This window comes from Ascaphus truei, chromosome 23 (assembly GCF_040206685.1).
Source record: "Ascaphus truei isolate aAscTru1 chromosome 23, aAscTru1.hap1, whole genome shotgun sequence".
In the NCBI taxonomy this organism is placed as follows: domain Eukaryota; kingdom Metazoa; phylum Chordata; class Amphibia; order Anura; family Ascaphidae; genus Ascaphus; species Ascaphus truei.
In genome coordinates, this window is record NC_134505.1 from 2027738 (window position 1) to 2043492 (window position 15755).

Consider the following 15755-nt stretch of genomic DNA (forward strand, 5'->3'; position numbering starts at 1 on the left):
ACAGGTGCATCCATTACTCATTAGATTGTAAGCTCTTCACCCCAGTACTTCTGTGCTCGTCATGAACCACTTTTACAGAGTCAGTCCCACGTAGGGCAAAGTGACCTAATGACCGGGACGTGTTTAATGGGTTAAAGGGTCAGTCCCACGTAGGGGCAAAGTGACCTAATGACAGGGGCGTGTTTAATGGGTTAAAGGGACAGTCCCACGTAGGGGCAAAGTGACCTAATGACCGGGACGTGTTTAATGGGTTAAAGGGTCAGTCCCACGTAGGGGCAAAGTGACCTAATGACAGGGACGTGTTTAATGGGTTAAAGGGTCAGTCCCACGTAGGGGCAAAGTGACCTAATGACAGGGACGTGTTTAATGGGTTAAAGGGTCAGTCCCACGTAGGGGCAAAGTGACCTAATGACAGGGACGTGTTTAATGGGTTAAAGGGTCAGTCCCACGTAGGGGCAAAGTGACCTAACGACAGGGACGTGTTTAATGGGTTAAAGGGGCAGTCCCACGTAGGGGCAAAGTGACCTAATGACCGGGACGTGTTTAATGGGTTAAAGGGTCAGTCCCACGTAGGGGCAAAGTGACCTAACGACAGGGACGTGTTTAATGGGTTAAAGGGGCAGTCCCACGTAGGGGCAAAGTGACCTAACGACAGGGGCGCGTTTAATGGGTTAAAGGGGCAGTCCCACGTAGGGGCAAAGTGACCTAACGACAGGGGCGCGTTTAATGGGTTAAAGGGGCAGTCCCACGTAGGGGCAAAGTGACCTAATGACGGGGGCGTGATTAATGGGTTAAAGGGTCAGTCCCACGTAGGGGCAAAGTGACCTAATGACAGGGACGTGGTTAATGGGTTAAAGTGATCCGGTCAGTTTGTCCATGACCCGCTGTGATACTCCGCACAGTTACACCTCGCGCGCGCGGGGGGAGGGGGCGGCGCTGTTACTCACATTCTTTGGACATCCCGACCTCGAAGCACTTCTGGAGCCGGCAGTACTGGCAGCGGTTCCGCGTCACCTTGTTGATGATGCAGTTCTTGTCCCGGTGACACGTGTACACCATGTTCTTCTGTATACTGCGCCGGAAAAAACCCTGCGGGAACGCCACACGTCAAGAGCACGCCTGGCCGTTTACACGCGCGTCCCTCTGCCCTGATCCCTGCAGCATTGGAATAGCTGAACTACCGGCGGGTCGATGCCCCCCCCCCTCCGCGGGGGGGGGGGGAAGAGGGCGGTTTGTACGTACCTTGCACCCCTCGCAGGCGCTGACCCCATAGTGATACCCCGAACTCTTGTCCTGACACACGAAGCAGGGTTTGTAGATCCGGGGGAGGGGCGGTGGTGAGGGGGGGCTGGGAACGATCTCCTCGGAGCTGGTACTCTGCGTCTCTATCGCTAGAGGGGCGGGGGGGGGGGGAGAGAGAGAGGGGAGCGTTATGGAGATGAACCCCCCAATATAACAGGGGCCACACACACAGAGATAGCTGGGGTATTATAATCCTCGGGGGGTGAGAGATAGCTGTGATGTTATATCGTGCAGCTATCTCACCCTGTGCCCCCCCCCAATATAACATCACAGCTATCTCTCCCTGTGCCCCCCCCCCCAATATAACATCACAGCTATCTCTCCCTGTGCCCCCCACCCCACCAATATAACATCACAGCTATCTCTCCCTGTGCCCCCCATCCCACCAATATAACATCACAGCCATCTCTCCCTGTGCCCCCCCCCCCAATATAACATCACAGCTATCTCTCCCTGTGCCCCCCCCCCAATATAACATCACAGCTATCTCTCCCTGTGCCCCCCCCCCAATATAACATCACAGCTATCTCTCCCTGTGCCCCCCCCAATATAACATCACAGCTATCTCTCCCTGTGCCCCCCCCCCCAATATAGCATCACAGCTATCTCTCCCTGTGCCCCCCCCCCAATATAACATCACAGCTATCTCTCCCTGTGCCCACCCCCCACCAATATAGCATCACAGCTATCTCTCCCTGTGCCCACCCCCCCCCCCCAATATAACATCACAGCAATCTCTCCCTGTGCCCACCCCCCCCCAATATAACATCACAGCTATCTCTCCCTGTGCCCCCCCCACCAATATAACATCACAGCTATCTCTCCCTGTGCCCCCCCCCCACCAATATAACATCACAGCTATCTCTCCCTGTGCCCCCCACCCCACCAATATAACATCACAGCTATCTCTCCCTGTGCCCCCCACCCCACCAATATAACATCACAGCTATCTCTCCCTGTGCCCCCCACCCCACCAATATAACATCACAGCTATCTCTCCCTGTGCCCCCCACCCCACCAATATAACATCACAGCTATCTCTCCCTGTGCCCCCCACCCCACCAATATAACATCACAGCTATCTCTCCCTGTGCCCCCCACCCCACCAATATAACATCACAGCTATCTCTCCCTGTGCCCCCCATCTCACCAATATAACATCACAGCTATCTCTCCCTGTGCCCCCCCCACCAATATAACATCACAGCTATCTCTCCCTGTGCCCACCCCCCCAATATAACATCACAGCTATCTCTCCCTGTGCCCCCCATCCCACCAATATAACATCACAGCTATCTCTCCCTGTGCCCCCCCCCCAATATAACATCACAGCTATCTCTCCCTGTGCCCCCCACCCCACCAATATAACATCACAGCTACAGTATATAGATATACACACACGCAAGAAGCATCAAGCGAAACGCACATTGGGCGACGAGATCACGAGACGCTTAGAGACACTCGGAGAATCCACTGACTCGTTCAGCGGTCGGGAGAGAGAGCGCGGCCCATAGTTTCAACTTATATGTTAGAAAAGATGGTACCAAACGCACACAAAGATATTAAAAACAAGCAGTGCTGATCCATTGTCACCTGCCGACATCAGCAGGGGTACGCCGAGATCAGCAGGGGTACGCCGAGATCAGCAGGGGTACGCCGACATCAGCAGGGGTACGCCGAGATCAGCAGGGGTACGCCGACATCAGCAGGGGTACGCCGACATCAGCAGGGGTACGCCGACATCAGCAGGGGTACGCCGACATCAGCAGGGGTACGCCGACATCAGCAGGGGTACGCCGAGATCAGCAGGGGTACGCCGAGATCAGCAGGGGTACGGCCATTAAGCAGTGTAAATTGTAAGGTGTCTGCAATATAAAATAACACCCCTCCTCCTCTCTTTGACCTATCTCTCCTAAAAATGGAGTATCCCTGAATGGCGATATTTGCATCAGGGGTTTTAGAGGATAGCATACTGGACACCTAACAAGCTCCTATTGAACCCCCAAAATGACCACAACATATATATAAGCATATGAGTGTCACAGAGGAGTGCTACTGAGCATGGCAATATATACTTAAAACCAGAGACAGAACATAAAACACAGACAAAGCTCAGTTTTTAGCACATCCAGTGAGACTCATACACGGTACAGTGCCTAAATATATATGTATAAATATCTAATAAGTAAAATGGTCTTTTAGTTTGACATTTTTAAAGAATTTATATTAGCGTTAGGGACCCCTGATATGTGGTCTGCCTTGGCGTTGGCTCAGGGGCTTACAACAATTTTGGCCAAAAATGTCAAACTAAAAGACCATTTTACTTATTAGATATTTATACATATATATTTAGGCACTGTACCGTGTATGAGTCTCACTGGATGTGCTAAAAACTGAGCTTTGTCTGTGTTTTATGTTCTGTCTCTGGTTTTAAGTATATATTGCCATGCTCAGTAGCACTCCTCTGTGACACTCATATGCTTATATATATGTTGTGGTCATTTTGGGGGTTCAATAGGAGCTTGTTAGGTGTCCAGTATGCTATCCTCTAAAACCCCTGATGCAAATATCGCCATTCAGGGATACTCCATTTTTAGGAGAGATAGGTCAAAGAGAGGAGGAGGGGTGTTATTTTATATTGCAGACACCTTACAATTTACACTGCTTAATGGCCCCCCAAGCCCACCCTCTTTTAAAATCCTAATTGGCAAAATGTGTCTCCCCTTTTCTAAGCCCATCTTGCTTGCTGGCATCTACCGCCCCCCTAAAGCCCCTCTACAATCCCTGGCTGATATCAGCCAGTTTCTGGGCTCCATTTCCTCTCTGAATGAGAAGCGTGAGCTGCTAGTTCTTGGGGATTTCAACTTCAATTGGCTCGACCCTACAAACCACAAAATCCAGAAGGCACCATGGCCCCAGCCTAAGTCTGCTGGTCAGAAAGCGTATCGCACAGCAGGTGCTAATGTCAATTATAGGCTATGGAGACATAGTATACGGCTCGGCACCCCAAACCCACCTTAGTAAACTAGACACCCTCCAAAACGTAATATGATGATTTGCCCTCCAATGCAACTACAGCACACATCTCTGCGAAATGCTCAAAGAACTAGATTGGTCATCACTAGAGTCTAGGCGCAAAGTTCACCTTTCCTGTCTCACCCTCAAATACTTTCTGGGCAAGCTACCCAGCTACCTGAACAAGCTCCTCACCCCTACCACATGCAGCACCCATCACCTGAGATCAGACTCCAAAAGACTGTTCATGGTCCCAAGGCTCAACAAAGTATCCGGCCGCTCCTCCTTCTCCTTCCGTGCACCCCAAAACTGGAACAGTCTGCCGGAGACTCTCACAGCCGCCACCAGGCTAAGTTCTTTCATAGCTAAAGCTGTCTCACATTTTAATCTGGTCTGTAACTGTTACATACGCCCATAATATATATTATCTGTAACTGTTACATACGCCCATAATATATATTATCTGTAACTGTTACATACGCCTATAATATATATTATCTGTAACTGTCACATACGCCCATAATATATATTATCTGTAACTGTCACATACGCCTATAATATATATTATCTGTAACTGTTACATACGCCTATAATATATATTATCTGTAACTGTTACATACGCCTATAATATATATTATCTGTAACTGTTACATACGCCTATAACATATATTATCTGTAACTGTTACATACGCCTATAATATATATTATCTGTAACTGTTATATACGCCTATAATATATATTATCTGTAACTGTTACATACGCCTATAATATATATTATCTGTAACTGTTACATACGCCTATAATATATATTATCTGTAACTGTTACATACGCCTATAACATATATTATCTGTAACTGTTACATACGCCTATAATATATATTATCTGTAACTGTTACACACGCCTATAACATATATTATCTGTAACTGTTACATACGCCTATAACATATATTATCTGTAACCGTTACATACGCCTATAATATATATTATCTGTAACTGTTACATACGCCTAAAAGATAAAATATGTTAAAATGTTCATGCAATGTCTTTATACATAATGTATAACCCTGTTCACTTAATGTAACCGTGTATTTGTCATTATAACTCTGTGCCCAGGACATACTTGAAAAAGAGAGGTAACTCTCAGTGTATTACTTCCTGGTAAGACATGTTTTATAAATAAATAGGTTGGTCTTCACCATACAGGTGTGAGGAAACACAGCGTGCCACGATCAAAAGAAATCTCAGGAAAGCCGTTATTGATGCTCATCAGTCTGGAAAGGGTTACAAAACCATGTCTACGAATTTGGGGATCCACCAAATCCAATGTCAGACAAATGGAGAAAGTTGAAGACCTCAGTCACTCAACCAAGGAGCGGTCGTCCTACCACAATCTCTCCAAGAACAAACCGGCAAATGATCCAGGAAGTCCCCAAGAAGCCCAGAGTAACGCCCAAGGATCGGCCGGCCACTCTCGCCTCGGCTAATGCGAGTGTTCATGGCTCAGCCATCAGAAAAAGGCTGACCAAGGACGGTGTTCATGGAAGGACGGCCAGGAGGAAACCACTGCTCTCTCATAAGAACATTGCTGCCCGTCTGTAGTTCACCAAAGAGAACATAGAATGATCCCCAAGAGTTCTGGAACAATGTTCTCTGGACAGACGGGTGAAAGGTAGAACTTTTTGGCCTCAATAAGAAACGTTATGTTTGGCGAAAAATAAACGGCGTTCGAACAGAACAACCTCATCCCAACCGTCGGGCATGGTGGTGGGAGTGTGACGGAGGCGGGAGCGAGACGGCGGCGGGAGCGTGACGGTTTGGGGCTGCTTTTTTGCCTCAGGACCCGGACGCCTGGTCATCATTGACACAACCATGAATTCTGCATTGTATCAGAAGATTCTAGAGGAAACTGTCAAGCGTCCGTCCCCGCGCTGAAGCTGAAGGGAAAGTGGGACATGCAGCCGGACACTGATCCCAAACATACAAGCAGATCTAGAACAGAACGGCTGCAGAAGACATTCCGCGTGTTAGAACGGGCCTAGTCACAGCCCGGACCCCCTAGTCACAGCCCGGACCCCCCAGTCACAGCCCGGACCCCCCAGTCACAGCCCGGACCCCCTAGTCACAGCCCGGAACCCCCAGTCACAGCCCGGACCCCCCAGTCACAGCCCGGACCCCCCAGTCACAGCCCGGACCCCCTAGTCACAGCCCGGACCCCCTAGTCACAGCCCGGACCCCCTAGTCACAGCCCGGACCCCCTAGTCACAGCCCGGACCCCCTAGTCACAGCCCGGACCTAAACCCCATGGAAATGCGGTGCCAGGAGCTGCAGCGAGCTGTCCCTGCAAGGAAGCCCTCACATGTCACCGAGCTGAAGCGGTTCTGTAAGGAGGAATGGGCCCAAACCCCTCAGACCCGATGTGAGAGACGGACCGGCAGTTACAGGACTCGCTTATCTGATGTCATTGCTGCTCAGGGCGGCGCCACCAGGCGTTGAATCTATAGGGTCACAGACTGCCTCACACGTGGAGATTAAACGATGAATCCTTTGTATAAATAAATGCTGGAAAAGTCTCACGTTTTTGTGTCGCTTGTGTGATCAGGTTATCTGTATCTGTTCTGTATCTGTTATTAGGACTTCCATTAAGATCTAATAACATTTTAAGCTTGAAATATTTGAAAATCCTAAGGGGCTCACAATATTTTGTGTGTATGTATGTGTGTACAGCACCAGCACACACACACACACACACACACACACACACACACACACACACACACACACACCACCAGCCCCCCCACCCCCACATACCAGCGCGTCCCCTCCCACACACAGCACCAGCCCCCCCCCCCTCCCACACACAGACACAGACACACACACACAGACACACACACACAGACACACACAGACACACACACACAGGAGGGGGTTATCAGGCTGCTGTCCTTACAGGACTCCAAGCATTTTAGCAAAGCCATTAACTGCTCCTAATTCATCTCTAATCTCCAACCCACAGAGACATAGGTCACCTGTGTGTCCCCCACCCCCTCCTCCAACCCGATATATCAACACGCCGCGCTGTATAATGATGCAGAGTATCTATACACTGAATTATATCTGTGCAAGGCGTGATCATTATCAGTGTATAGATACTCTGCATAATTATACAGCGATATAATAACGCGCAGAGATATAATAACACGCAGAGAGATATAATAACGCGCAGAGATATAATAACGCGCAGAGAGATATAATAACGCGCAGAGAGATATAATAACGCGCAGAGAGATATAATAACACGCAGAGAGAGATAATAACGCGCAGAGAGATATAATAACGCGCAGAGAGATATAATAACGCGCAGAGAGATATAATAACACGCAGAGAGATATAATAACGCGCAGAGAGATATAATAACGCGCAGAGAGATATAATAACACGCAGAGAGATATAATAACACGCGCAGAGAGATATAATAACACGCAGAGAGATATAATAACACGCAGAGAGATATAATAACGCGCAGAGAGATATAATAACACGCACAGAGATATAATAACACACAGAGATATAATAACGCGCAGAGAGATATAATAACGCGCAGAGAGATATAATAACGCGCAGAGAGATATAATAACACGCAGAGAGATATAATAACACGCAGAGAGATATAATAACGCGCAGAGAGAGATAATAACGCGCAGAGAGATATAATAACACACAGAGATATAATAACGCGCAGAGAGATATAATAACACGCAGAGAGAGATAATAACACGCAGAGAGATATAATAACGCGCAGAGAGATATAATAACGCGCAGAGAGATATAATAACACGCAGAGAGATATAATAACACGCAGAGAGATATAATAACACGCAGAGAGATATAATAACGCGCAGAGAGATATAATAACGCGCAGAGAGATATAATAACACGCAGAGAGATATAATAACGCGCAGAGAGATATAATAACGCGCAGAGAGATATAATAACGCGCAGAGAGATATAATAACGCGCAGAGAGATATAATAACACGCAGAGAGATATAATAACACACAGAGATATAATAACGCGCAGAGAGATATAATAACGCGCAGAGAGATATAATAACGCGCAGAGAGATATAATAACACGCAGAGAGATATAATAACACGCAGAGAGATATAATAACGCGCAGAGAGATATAATAACGCGCAGAGAGATATAATAACGCGCAGAGAGATATAATAACGCGCAGAGAGATATAATAACACGCAGAGAGATATAATAACACGCAGAGATATAATAACACGCAGAGAGATATAATAACGCGCAGAGAGATATATAATAACGCGCAGAGATATAATAACACACAGAGATATAATAACACGCAGAGAGATATAATAACACGCAGAGAGATATAATAACACGCAGAGAGATATAATAACACGCAGAGAGGTATAATAACACGCAGAGAGATATAATAACACGCAGAGAGATATAATAACACGCAGAGAGGTATAATAACACGCAGAGAGATATAATAACACGCAGAGCGATATAATAACACGCAGAGCGGTTTTATAACACGCAGAGAGATATAATAACACGCAGAGATATAATAACACGCAGAGATATAATAACACGCAGAGAGATATAATAACACGCAGAGATATAATAACGCGCAGAGCGGTATAATAACACGCAGAGAGATATAATAACACGCAGAGAGGTATAATAACACGCAGAGAGATATAATAACACGCAGAGAGATATAATAACACGCAGAGAGATATAATAACACGCAGAGAGATATAATAACACGCAGAGAGATATAATAACACGCTGAGAGATATAATAACACACAGAGAGATATAATAACGCGCAGAGATATAATAACACGCAGAGAGGTATAATAACACGCAGAGAGATATAATAACACGCAGAGAGATATAATAACACGCAGAGAGATATAATAACACGCAGAGAGGTATAATAACACGCAGAGAGATATAATAACACGCAGAGAGATATAATAACACGCAGAGAGATATAATAACGCGCAGAGATATAATAACACGCAGAGAGGTATAATAACACGCAGAGAGATATAATAACATGCAGAGAGATATAATAACACGCAGAGATATATAATAACACGCAGAGCGGTATAATAACACGCAGAGAGATATAATAACACGCAGAGATATATAATAACACGCAGAGAGGTATAATAACACGCAGAGAGATATAATAACATGCAGAGAGATATAATAACACGCAGAGAGATATAATAACACGCAGAGAGATATAATAACACACAGAGAGATATAATAACGCGCAGAGATATAATAACACGCAGAGAGGTATAATAACACGCAGAGAGGTATAATAACACGCAGAGAGATATAATAACGCGCAGAGAGATATAATAACACGCAGAGATATATAATAACACGCAGAGAGATATAATAACACGCAGAGAGATATAATAACGCGCAGAGATATAATAACACGCAGAGAGATATAATAACACGCAGAGAGAGATATAATAACACGCAGAGATATAATAACACGCAGAGAGATATAATAACACGCAGAGAGATATAATAACGCGCAGAGAGATATAATAACACGCAGAGAGAGATATAATAACACGCAGAGAGAGATATAATAACGCGCAGAGAGATATAATAACGCGCAGAGAGATATAATAACACGCAGAGAGAGATATAATAACACGCAGAGAGAGATATAATAACACGCAGAGAGATATAATAACACGCAGAGAGAGATAATAACGCGCAGAGAGATATAATAACACGCAGAGAGATATAATAACACGCAGAGAGATATAATAACGCGCAGAGATATAATAACGCGCAGAGAGATATAATAACACGCAGAGAGATATAATAACACGCAGAGAGATATAATTACACGCAGAGAGAGATAATAACGCGCAGAGAGATATAATAACACGCAGAGAGATATAATAACACGCAGAGAGATATAATAACACACAGAGATATAATAACACGCAGAGAGATATAATAACACACAGAGATATAATAACACGCAGAGAGATATAATAACACGCAGAGAGATATAATAACACGCAGAGAGATATAATAACACGCAGAGAGATATAATAACACGCAGAGAGAGATAATAACACGCAGAGAGATATAATAACGCGCAGAGAGATATAATAACACGCAGAGATATAATAACGCGCAGAGTCTGAGTGAGTGCGGGTCTGAGTGAGTGCGGGTCTGAGTGCGGGTGAGAGTGAGGGTGTGAGTGAGGGTGTGAGTGTAGCAATTTGCAGACAATGAGGCTGACAGACAGGTTTGTAGGGTTGTTTATATGGGATAAGGAGCCCCTTACACACAGCTGGGCCCTGTCCCTCCCACCCCTTCCCCCTCCTAACCACGAAGCAGATAAGCGGGGAGATAAGAAGTGGATGCTCGCTCTGCTGCTGCTATCTGACCCACGCATCCTTTTAGGTGAGAGACACCAGATCGCCCTGAGCCTCCCTGCACTCACATAGCACTCAGCCATGTAACATCTGCAGCACCTCTGGCTATCCGACTGGCATGTTAGGGCTGGCGTGTTGGGGTTAGGCTGGCATGTTGGGGTTAGGCTGGCGTGTCGGGGTTAGGCTGGCATGTCGGGGTTAGGCTGGCATGTTGGGGTTAGGCTGGCATGTTGGGGTTAGGCTGGCATGTAAGGCTGGCGTGTTAGGGTATGGTTGGCATGTAAGGCTGGCGTGTTAGGGTATGGTTGGCATGTAAGGCTGGCGTGTTAGGGTATGGTTGGCATGTAAGGCTGGCGTGTTAGGGTATGGTTGGCATGTAAGGCTGGCGTGTTAGGGTATGGTTGGCATGTAAGTCCGGCGTGTTAGGGTATGGTTGGCGTGTAAGGCTGGCATGTTAGGGTATGGTTGGCGTGTAAGGCTGGCGTGTTAGGGTATGGTTGGCGTGTTAGGGTATGGTTGGCGTGTTAGGGTATGGTTGGTGTGTAAGGCTGGCATGTTAGGGTATGGTTGGCGTGTAAGGCTGGCGTGTTAGGGTATGGTTGGCGTGTTAGGGTATGGTTGGCGTGTTAGGGTATGGTTGGCGTGTTAGGGTATGGTTGGAATGTAATGCCGGCGTGCTAGTGTATGGTTGGCATGTAAGGCTGGCGTGTTACGTATGGTTGGCGTGTAAGGCTGGCGTGTTAGGGTATGGTTGGCATGTAAGGCCTGGGGTGTTAGGGTATGGTTGGCGTGTAAGGCTGGCGTGTTAGGGTATGGTTGGCGTGTAAGGCTGGCGTGTTAGGGTATGGTTGGCATGTAAGGTTGGCGTGTTAGGGTATGGTTGGCGTGTAAGGCTGGCGTGTTAGGGCATGGTTGGCATGTAAGGCTGGCGTGTTAGGGTATGGTTGGCATGTAAGGCTGGCGTGTTAGGGTATGGTTGGCGTGTAAGGCTGGCGTGTTAGGGTATGGTTGGCGTGTAAGACTGGCGTGTTAGGGTATGGTTGGCGTGTAAGGCTGGCGTGTTAGGGTATGGTTGGCGTGTAAGGCTGGCATGTTAGGGTATGGTTGGGCGTGTAAGGCCGGCGTGATAGGGTATGGTTGGCATGTAAGGCTGGCGTGTTAGGGTATGGTTGGCATGTAAGTCCGGCGTGTTAGGGTATGGTTGGCGTGTAAGGCTGGCATGTTAGGGTATGGTTGGCGTGTAAGGCTGGCGTGTTAGGGTATGGTTGGCGTGTTAGGGTATGGTTGGCGTGTTAGGGTATGGTTGGAATGTAATGCCGGCGTGCTAGTGTATGGTTGGCATGTAAGGCTGGCGTGTTACGGTATGGTTGGCGTGTAAGGCTGGCGTGTTAGGGTATGGTTGGCGTGTAAGGCTGGCGTGTTAGGGTATGGTTGGCGTGTAAGGCTGGTGTGTTAGGGTATGGTTGGCATGTAAGGTTGGCGTGTTAGGGTATGGTTGGCGTGTAAGGCTGGCGTGTTAGGGCATGGTTGGCATGTAAGGCTGGCGTGTTAGGGTATTGGTTGGCGTGTAAGGCTGGCGTGTCAGAGTATGGTTGGCGTGTAAGGCTGGCGTGTTAGGGTATGGTTGGCGTGTAAGGCTGACGTGTTAGGGTATGGTTGGCGTGTAAGACTGGCGTCTTAGGGTATGGTTGGCGTGTAAGGCTGTGTGTTAGGGTATGGTTGGCGTGTAAGGCTGGCATGTTAGGGTATGGTTGGCGTGTAAGGCCGGCGTGATAGGGTATGGTTGCATGTAAGGCTGGCGTGTTAGGGTATGGTTGGCATGTAAGTCTGGCGTGTTAGGGGTATGGTTGGCGTGTAAGGCTGGCATGTTAGGGTATGGTTGGCGTGTAAGGCCGGCGTGATAGGGTATGGTTGGCATGTAAGGTTGGCGTGTTAGGGTATGGTTGGCATGTAAGTCTGGCGTGTTAGGGTATGGTTGGCGTGTAAGGCTGGCATGTTAGGGTATGGGTTGGCGTGTAAGGCTGGCGTGTTAGGGTATGGTTGGCGTGTTAGGGTATGGTTGGCGTGTTAGGGTATGGTTGGAATGTAATGCCGGCGTGCTAGTGTATGGTTGGCATGTAAGGCTGAACGTGTTACGGTATGGTGGCGTGTAAGGCTGGCGTGTTAGGGTATGGTTGGCGTGTAAGGCTGGCGTGTTAGGGTATGGTTGGCGTGTAAGGCTGCGTGTTAGGGTATGGTTGGCGTGTAAGACTGGCGTGTTAGGGTATGGCTGGCGTGTAAGGCTGGTGTGTTAGGGTATGGTTGGCGTGTAAGGCTGGCGTGTTAGGGTATGGTTGGCGTGTAAGGCTGGCGTGTTAGGGTATGGTTGGCGTGTAAGGCTGGCGTGTTAGGGTATGGTTGGCGTGTAAGGCTGGTGTGTTAGGGTATGGTTGGCGTGTAAGGCTGGTGTGTTAGGGTATGGTTGGCGTGTAAGGCTGGCGTGTAGGGTATGGTTGGCGTGTAAGGCTGGCGTGTTAGGGTATGGTTGGCGTGTAAGGCCTAGGAATTTCATGTATATTATTTCACTATAACCCGGGCCCCAGAGTATTATTCACTATAACCCGGGCCCCAGAGTATTATTTCACTATAACCCGGGCCCCAGAGTATTATTTCCCTGTAGCCTGAGCCCCAGAGTATTATTTCCCTGTAGCCTGAGCCCCAGAGTATTATTTCCCTGTAGCCTGAGCCCCAGAGTATTATTTTGGGAAAGGAGTATTCATGGAAAAACATTATTTTACTACAGCCCAGAGAGTATGACTTTACCAGAGCCAAGGAACAGGAGTAGTATTGGAGTACTAGAGAGTATTAATTTGCTGCAGTCCAAGAAAAAGTGCCGGGGGGGGCAGTGCCGGGGGGGCAGGCCGGGCAGTGCCGGGGGGGGGGCAGTGCGGGGGGGGGGGGGGGGGGGGGGGTGGGGGGGCAGTGCCGGGGGGGGGGGGCAGTTGCCGGGGGGGGGGCAGTGCCGGGGGGGGGCAGTGCCGGGGGGGGGGGGCAGTGCTGGGGGGGGGGGGGGCAGTGCCGCGTTGGGCGGGCTGATTACTACCTGTACCTCGCGACCCCCTGATCTATGCCGGGTTATCAACTGGTAAGCCAGCCAGACGCGGGCCCCCCACACAAACGGCTCGGCGGCCCCCCACACAAACGGCTCGGGCGGCCCCCCACACAAACGGCTCGGCGAGCCCCCCACACAAACGGCTCGGCGAGCCCCCCACACAAACGGCTCGGCGGCCCCCACACAAACGGCTCGGCGAGCCCCCCACACAAATGGCTCGGCGGCCCCCCACAGATGGCCCGGCGGCCCCCCACAGATGGCTCGGCGGCCCCCCACACAAACGGCTCGGCGGCCCCCCACAGATGGCCCGGCGGCCCCCCACACAAACGGCTCGGCGGCCCCCCACAGATGGCCCGGCGGCCCCCCACAGATGGCCCGGCGGCCCCCCACAGATGGCCCGGCGGCCCCCCACAGGTGGCCCGGCGTTGCCCCCCACAGATGGCCCGGCGGCCCCCCACAGATGGCCCGGCGGCCCCCCACAGATGGCCCGGCGGCCCCCCACAGATGGCCCGGCGTTGCCCCCCACAGATGGCCCGGCGGCCCCCCACAGATGGCCCGGCGTTGCCCCCCACAGATGGCCCGGCAGCCCCCCACAGATGGCCCGGCGGCCCCCCACAGATGGCCCGGCAGCCCCCCACAGATGGCCCGGCGTTGCCCCAAAACAATATTTGACAGTAGGCTACCGGGGGGAACAACATGGAAAGTTTTGACCCAACCCACAGCGCCCCGCGTCTCGCAAACCCCCCCAAAACAAATGGGGTTACGTACAGTTGCTGGGGTGGCCCCAGGGCTGGTTCCGGAGGGGCGGCCCGTATGGGTAGACGCTCTTCTCCTGCAACAAGCAGGCCCGGTTCTGGTTATAAAAATCCATCATGTGGTACCGGCTGGGGCTGGCACTGAACGCCGGGACATCGACGCTCTCGTACATCCTACAAAATCACCCCAAAAGAACCATGGGGGGGGGGGAGGGGTGGTAATTAAAAAAAAGAACGAAAAAGATAAAGATCGGGATGGAGTACGGTGGGTAACGGGGGTTATTCCGGGACAGATCCATAAAGGGGGTTTCCAAGTCAAGGGGGGCAAATGAGATGAGCCCGGGGCAGTTCCTGGGAGACTTTGCCTTCACCCCATGGATGGGGGTTGGGGGGGTTGGGGGGGGGGGGGGGTTGGGGGAGATGGCCAATTTAAAATGTTAAAACCCTACTAACTGGATTCAGTCAAGGGTCACCCTCTGTGAAGCGTCCATGCCGAAAACCCTACCCGTCATCCCCCCCCCGCCCCCCACAGGGGAGATAACTGCAATGGGGGGGTTTCCAATTCCTGCAGTGTGTACCGTGTATATAGGGGTCTCCTTCCGCAGGGCCCCCCTTCCGCTCTTTTATAGGTGTCCTTTTGGGGAGACGGATCCGTGTGTAGGGTTTTTGGGGAATCCACTGGATCAGAAGGGGAGTGAGGGGGGGGTTTTAAAGGATTACAAGGGTCGCCTGCATTCTGATGGGGAAGGGAGGGGGTGGGTGTCTTATTTAGGATGGAATCCCTTACGACGGCGAATTCCTGTTTTGGGAAGGGGGGGGGGGCTTGTAATCCTCATGGATGGAACGTCCTTGAAACCCCCAGATCTGGCGATGATCGGGAAGAAGGGGAAATCCCCCCCTAATGTAGAACAGGTGCCAGCCTTGCGATGAGGAAATCCCCCCCTTAGTTGGGAGCAGGGATGTCCTTTTAGGATCAGGGGATTCCTTTAGGATGTGGGATCCTGAAATCCCTGCGGAGGAGCGGATCTCCTTACACAGGGGGGGGGGGATCTGGGATCCGTGGGGAGCCTGTGTTTGGGGTCAGGGGGGGGATCCTGGGCGCACAGTCCTTTTAGGGTGTGGGGGGGATCT

The 15755-nt window shown here is 49.9% G+C and overlaps 1 protein-coding gene across 1 annotated transcript in view; it reads right to left on the minus strand.

The window, feature by feature from the left end:
* The window catches only part of LOC142473043 (retinoic acid receptor alpha-A-like), a 36762-nt gene extending 21503 nt beyond the window's left edge, over positions 1–15259 (minus strand). Inside the window, 3 exon segments of the mRNA XM_075580195.1 lie at positions 944–1089; positions 1243–1391; positions 14638–15259. Coding sequence (XP_075436310.1) covers positions 944–1089; positions 1243–1391; positions 14638–14923 — 581 coding nt within the window. The 5' untranslated portion in view covers positions 14924–15259.
* Positions 15260–15755: the final 496 nt, after the last annotated feature.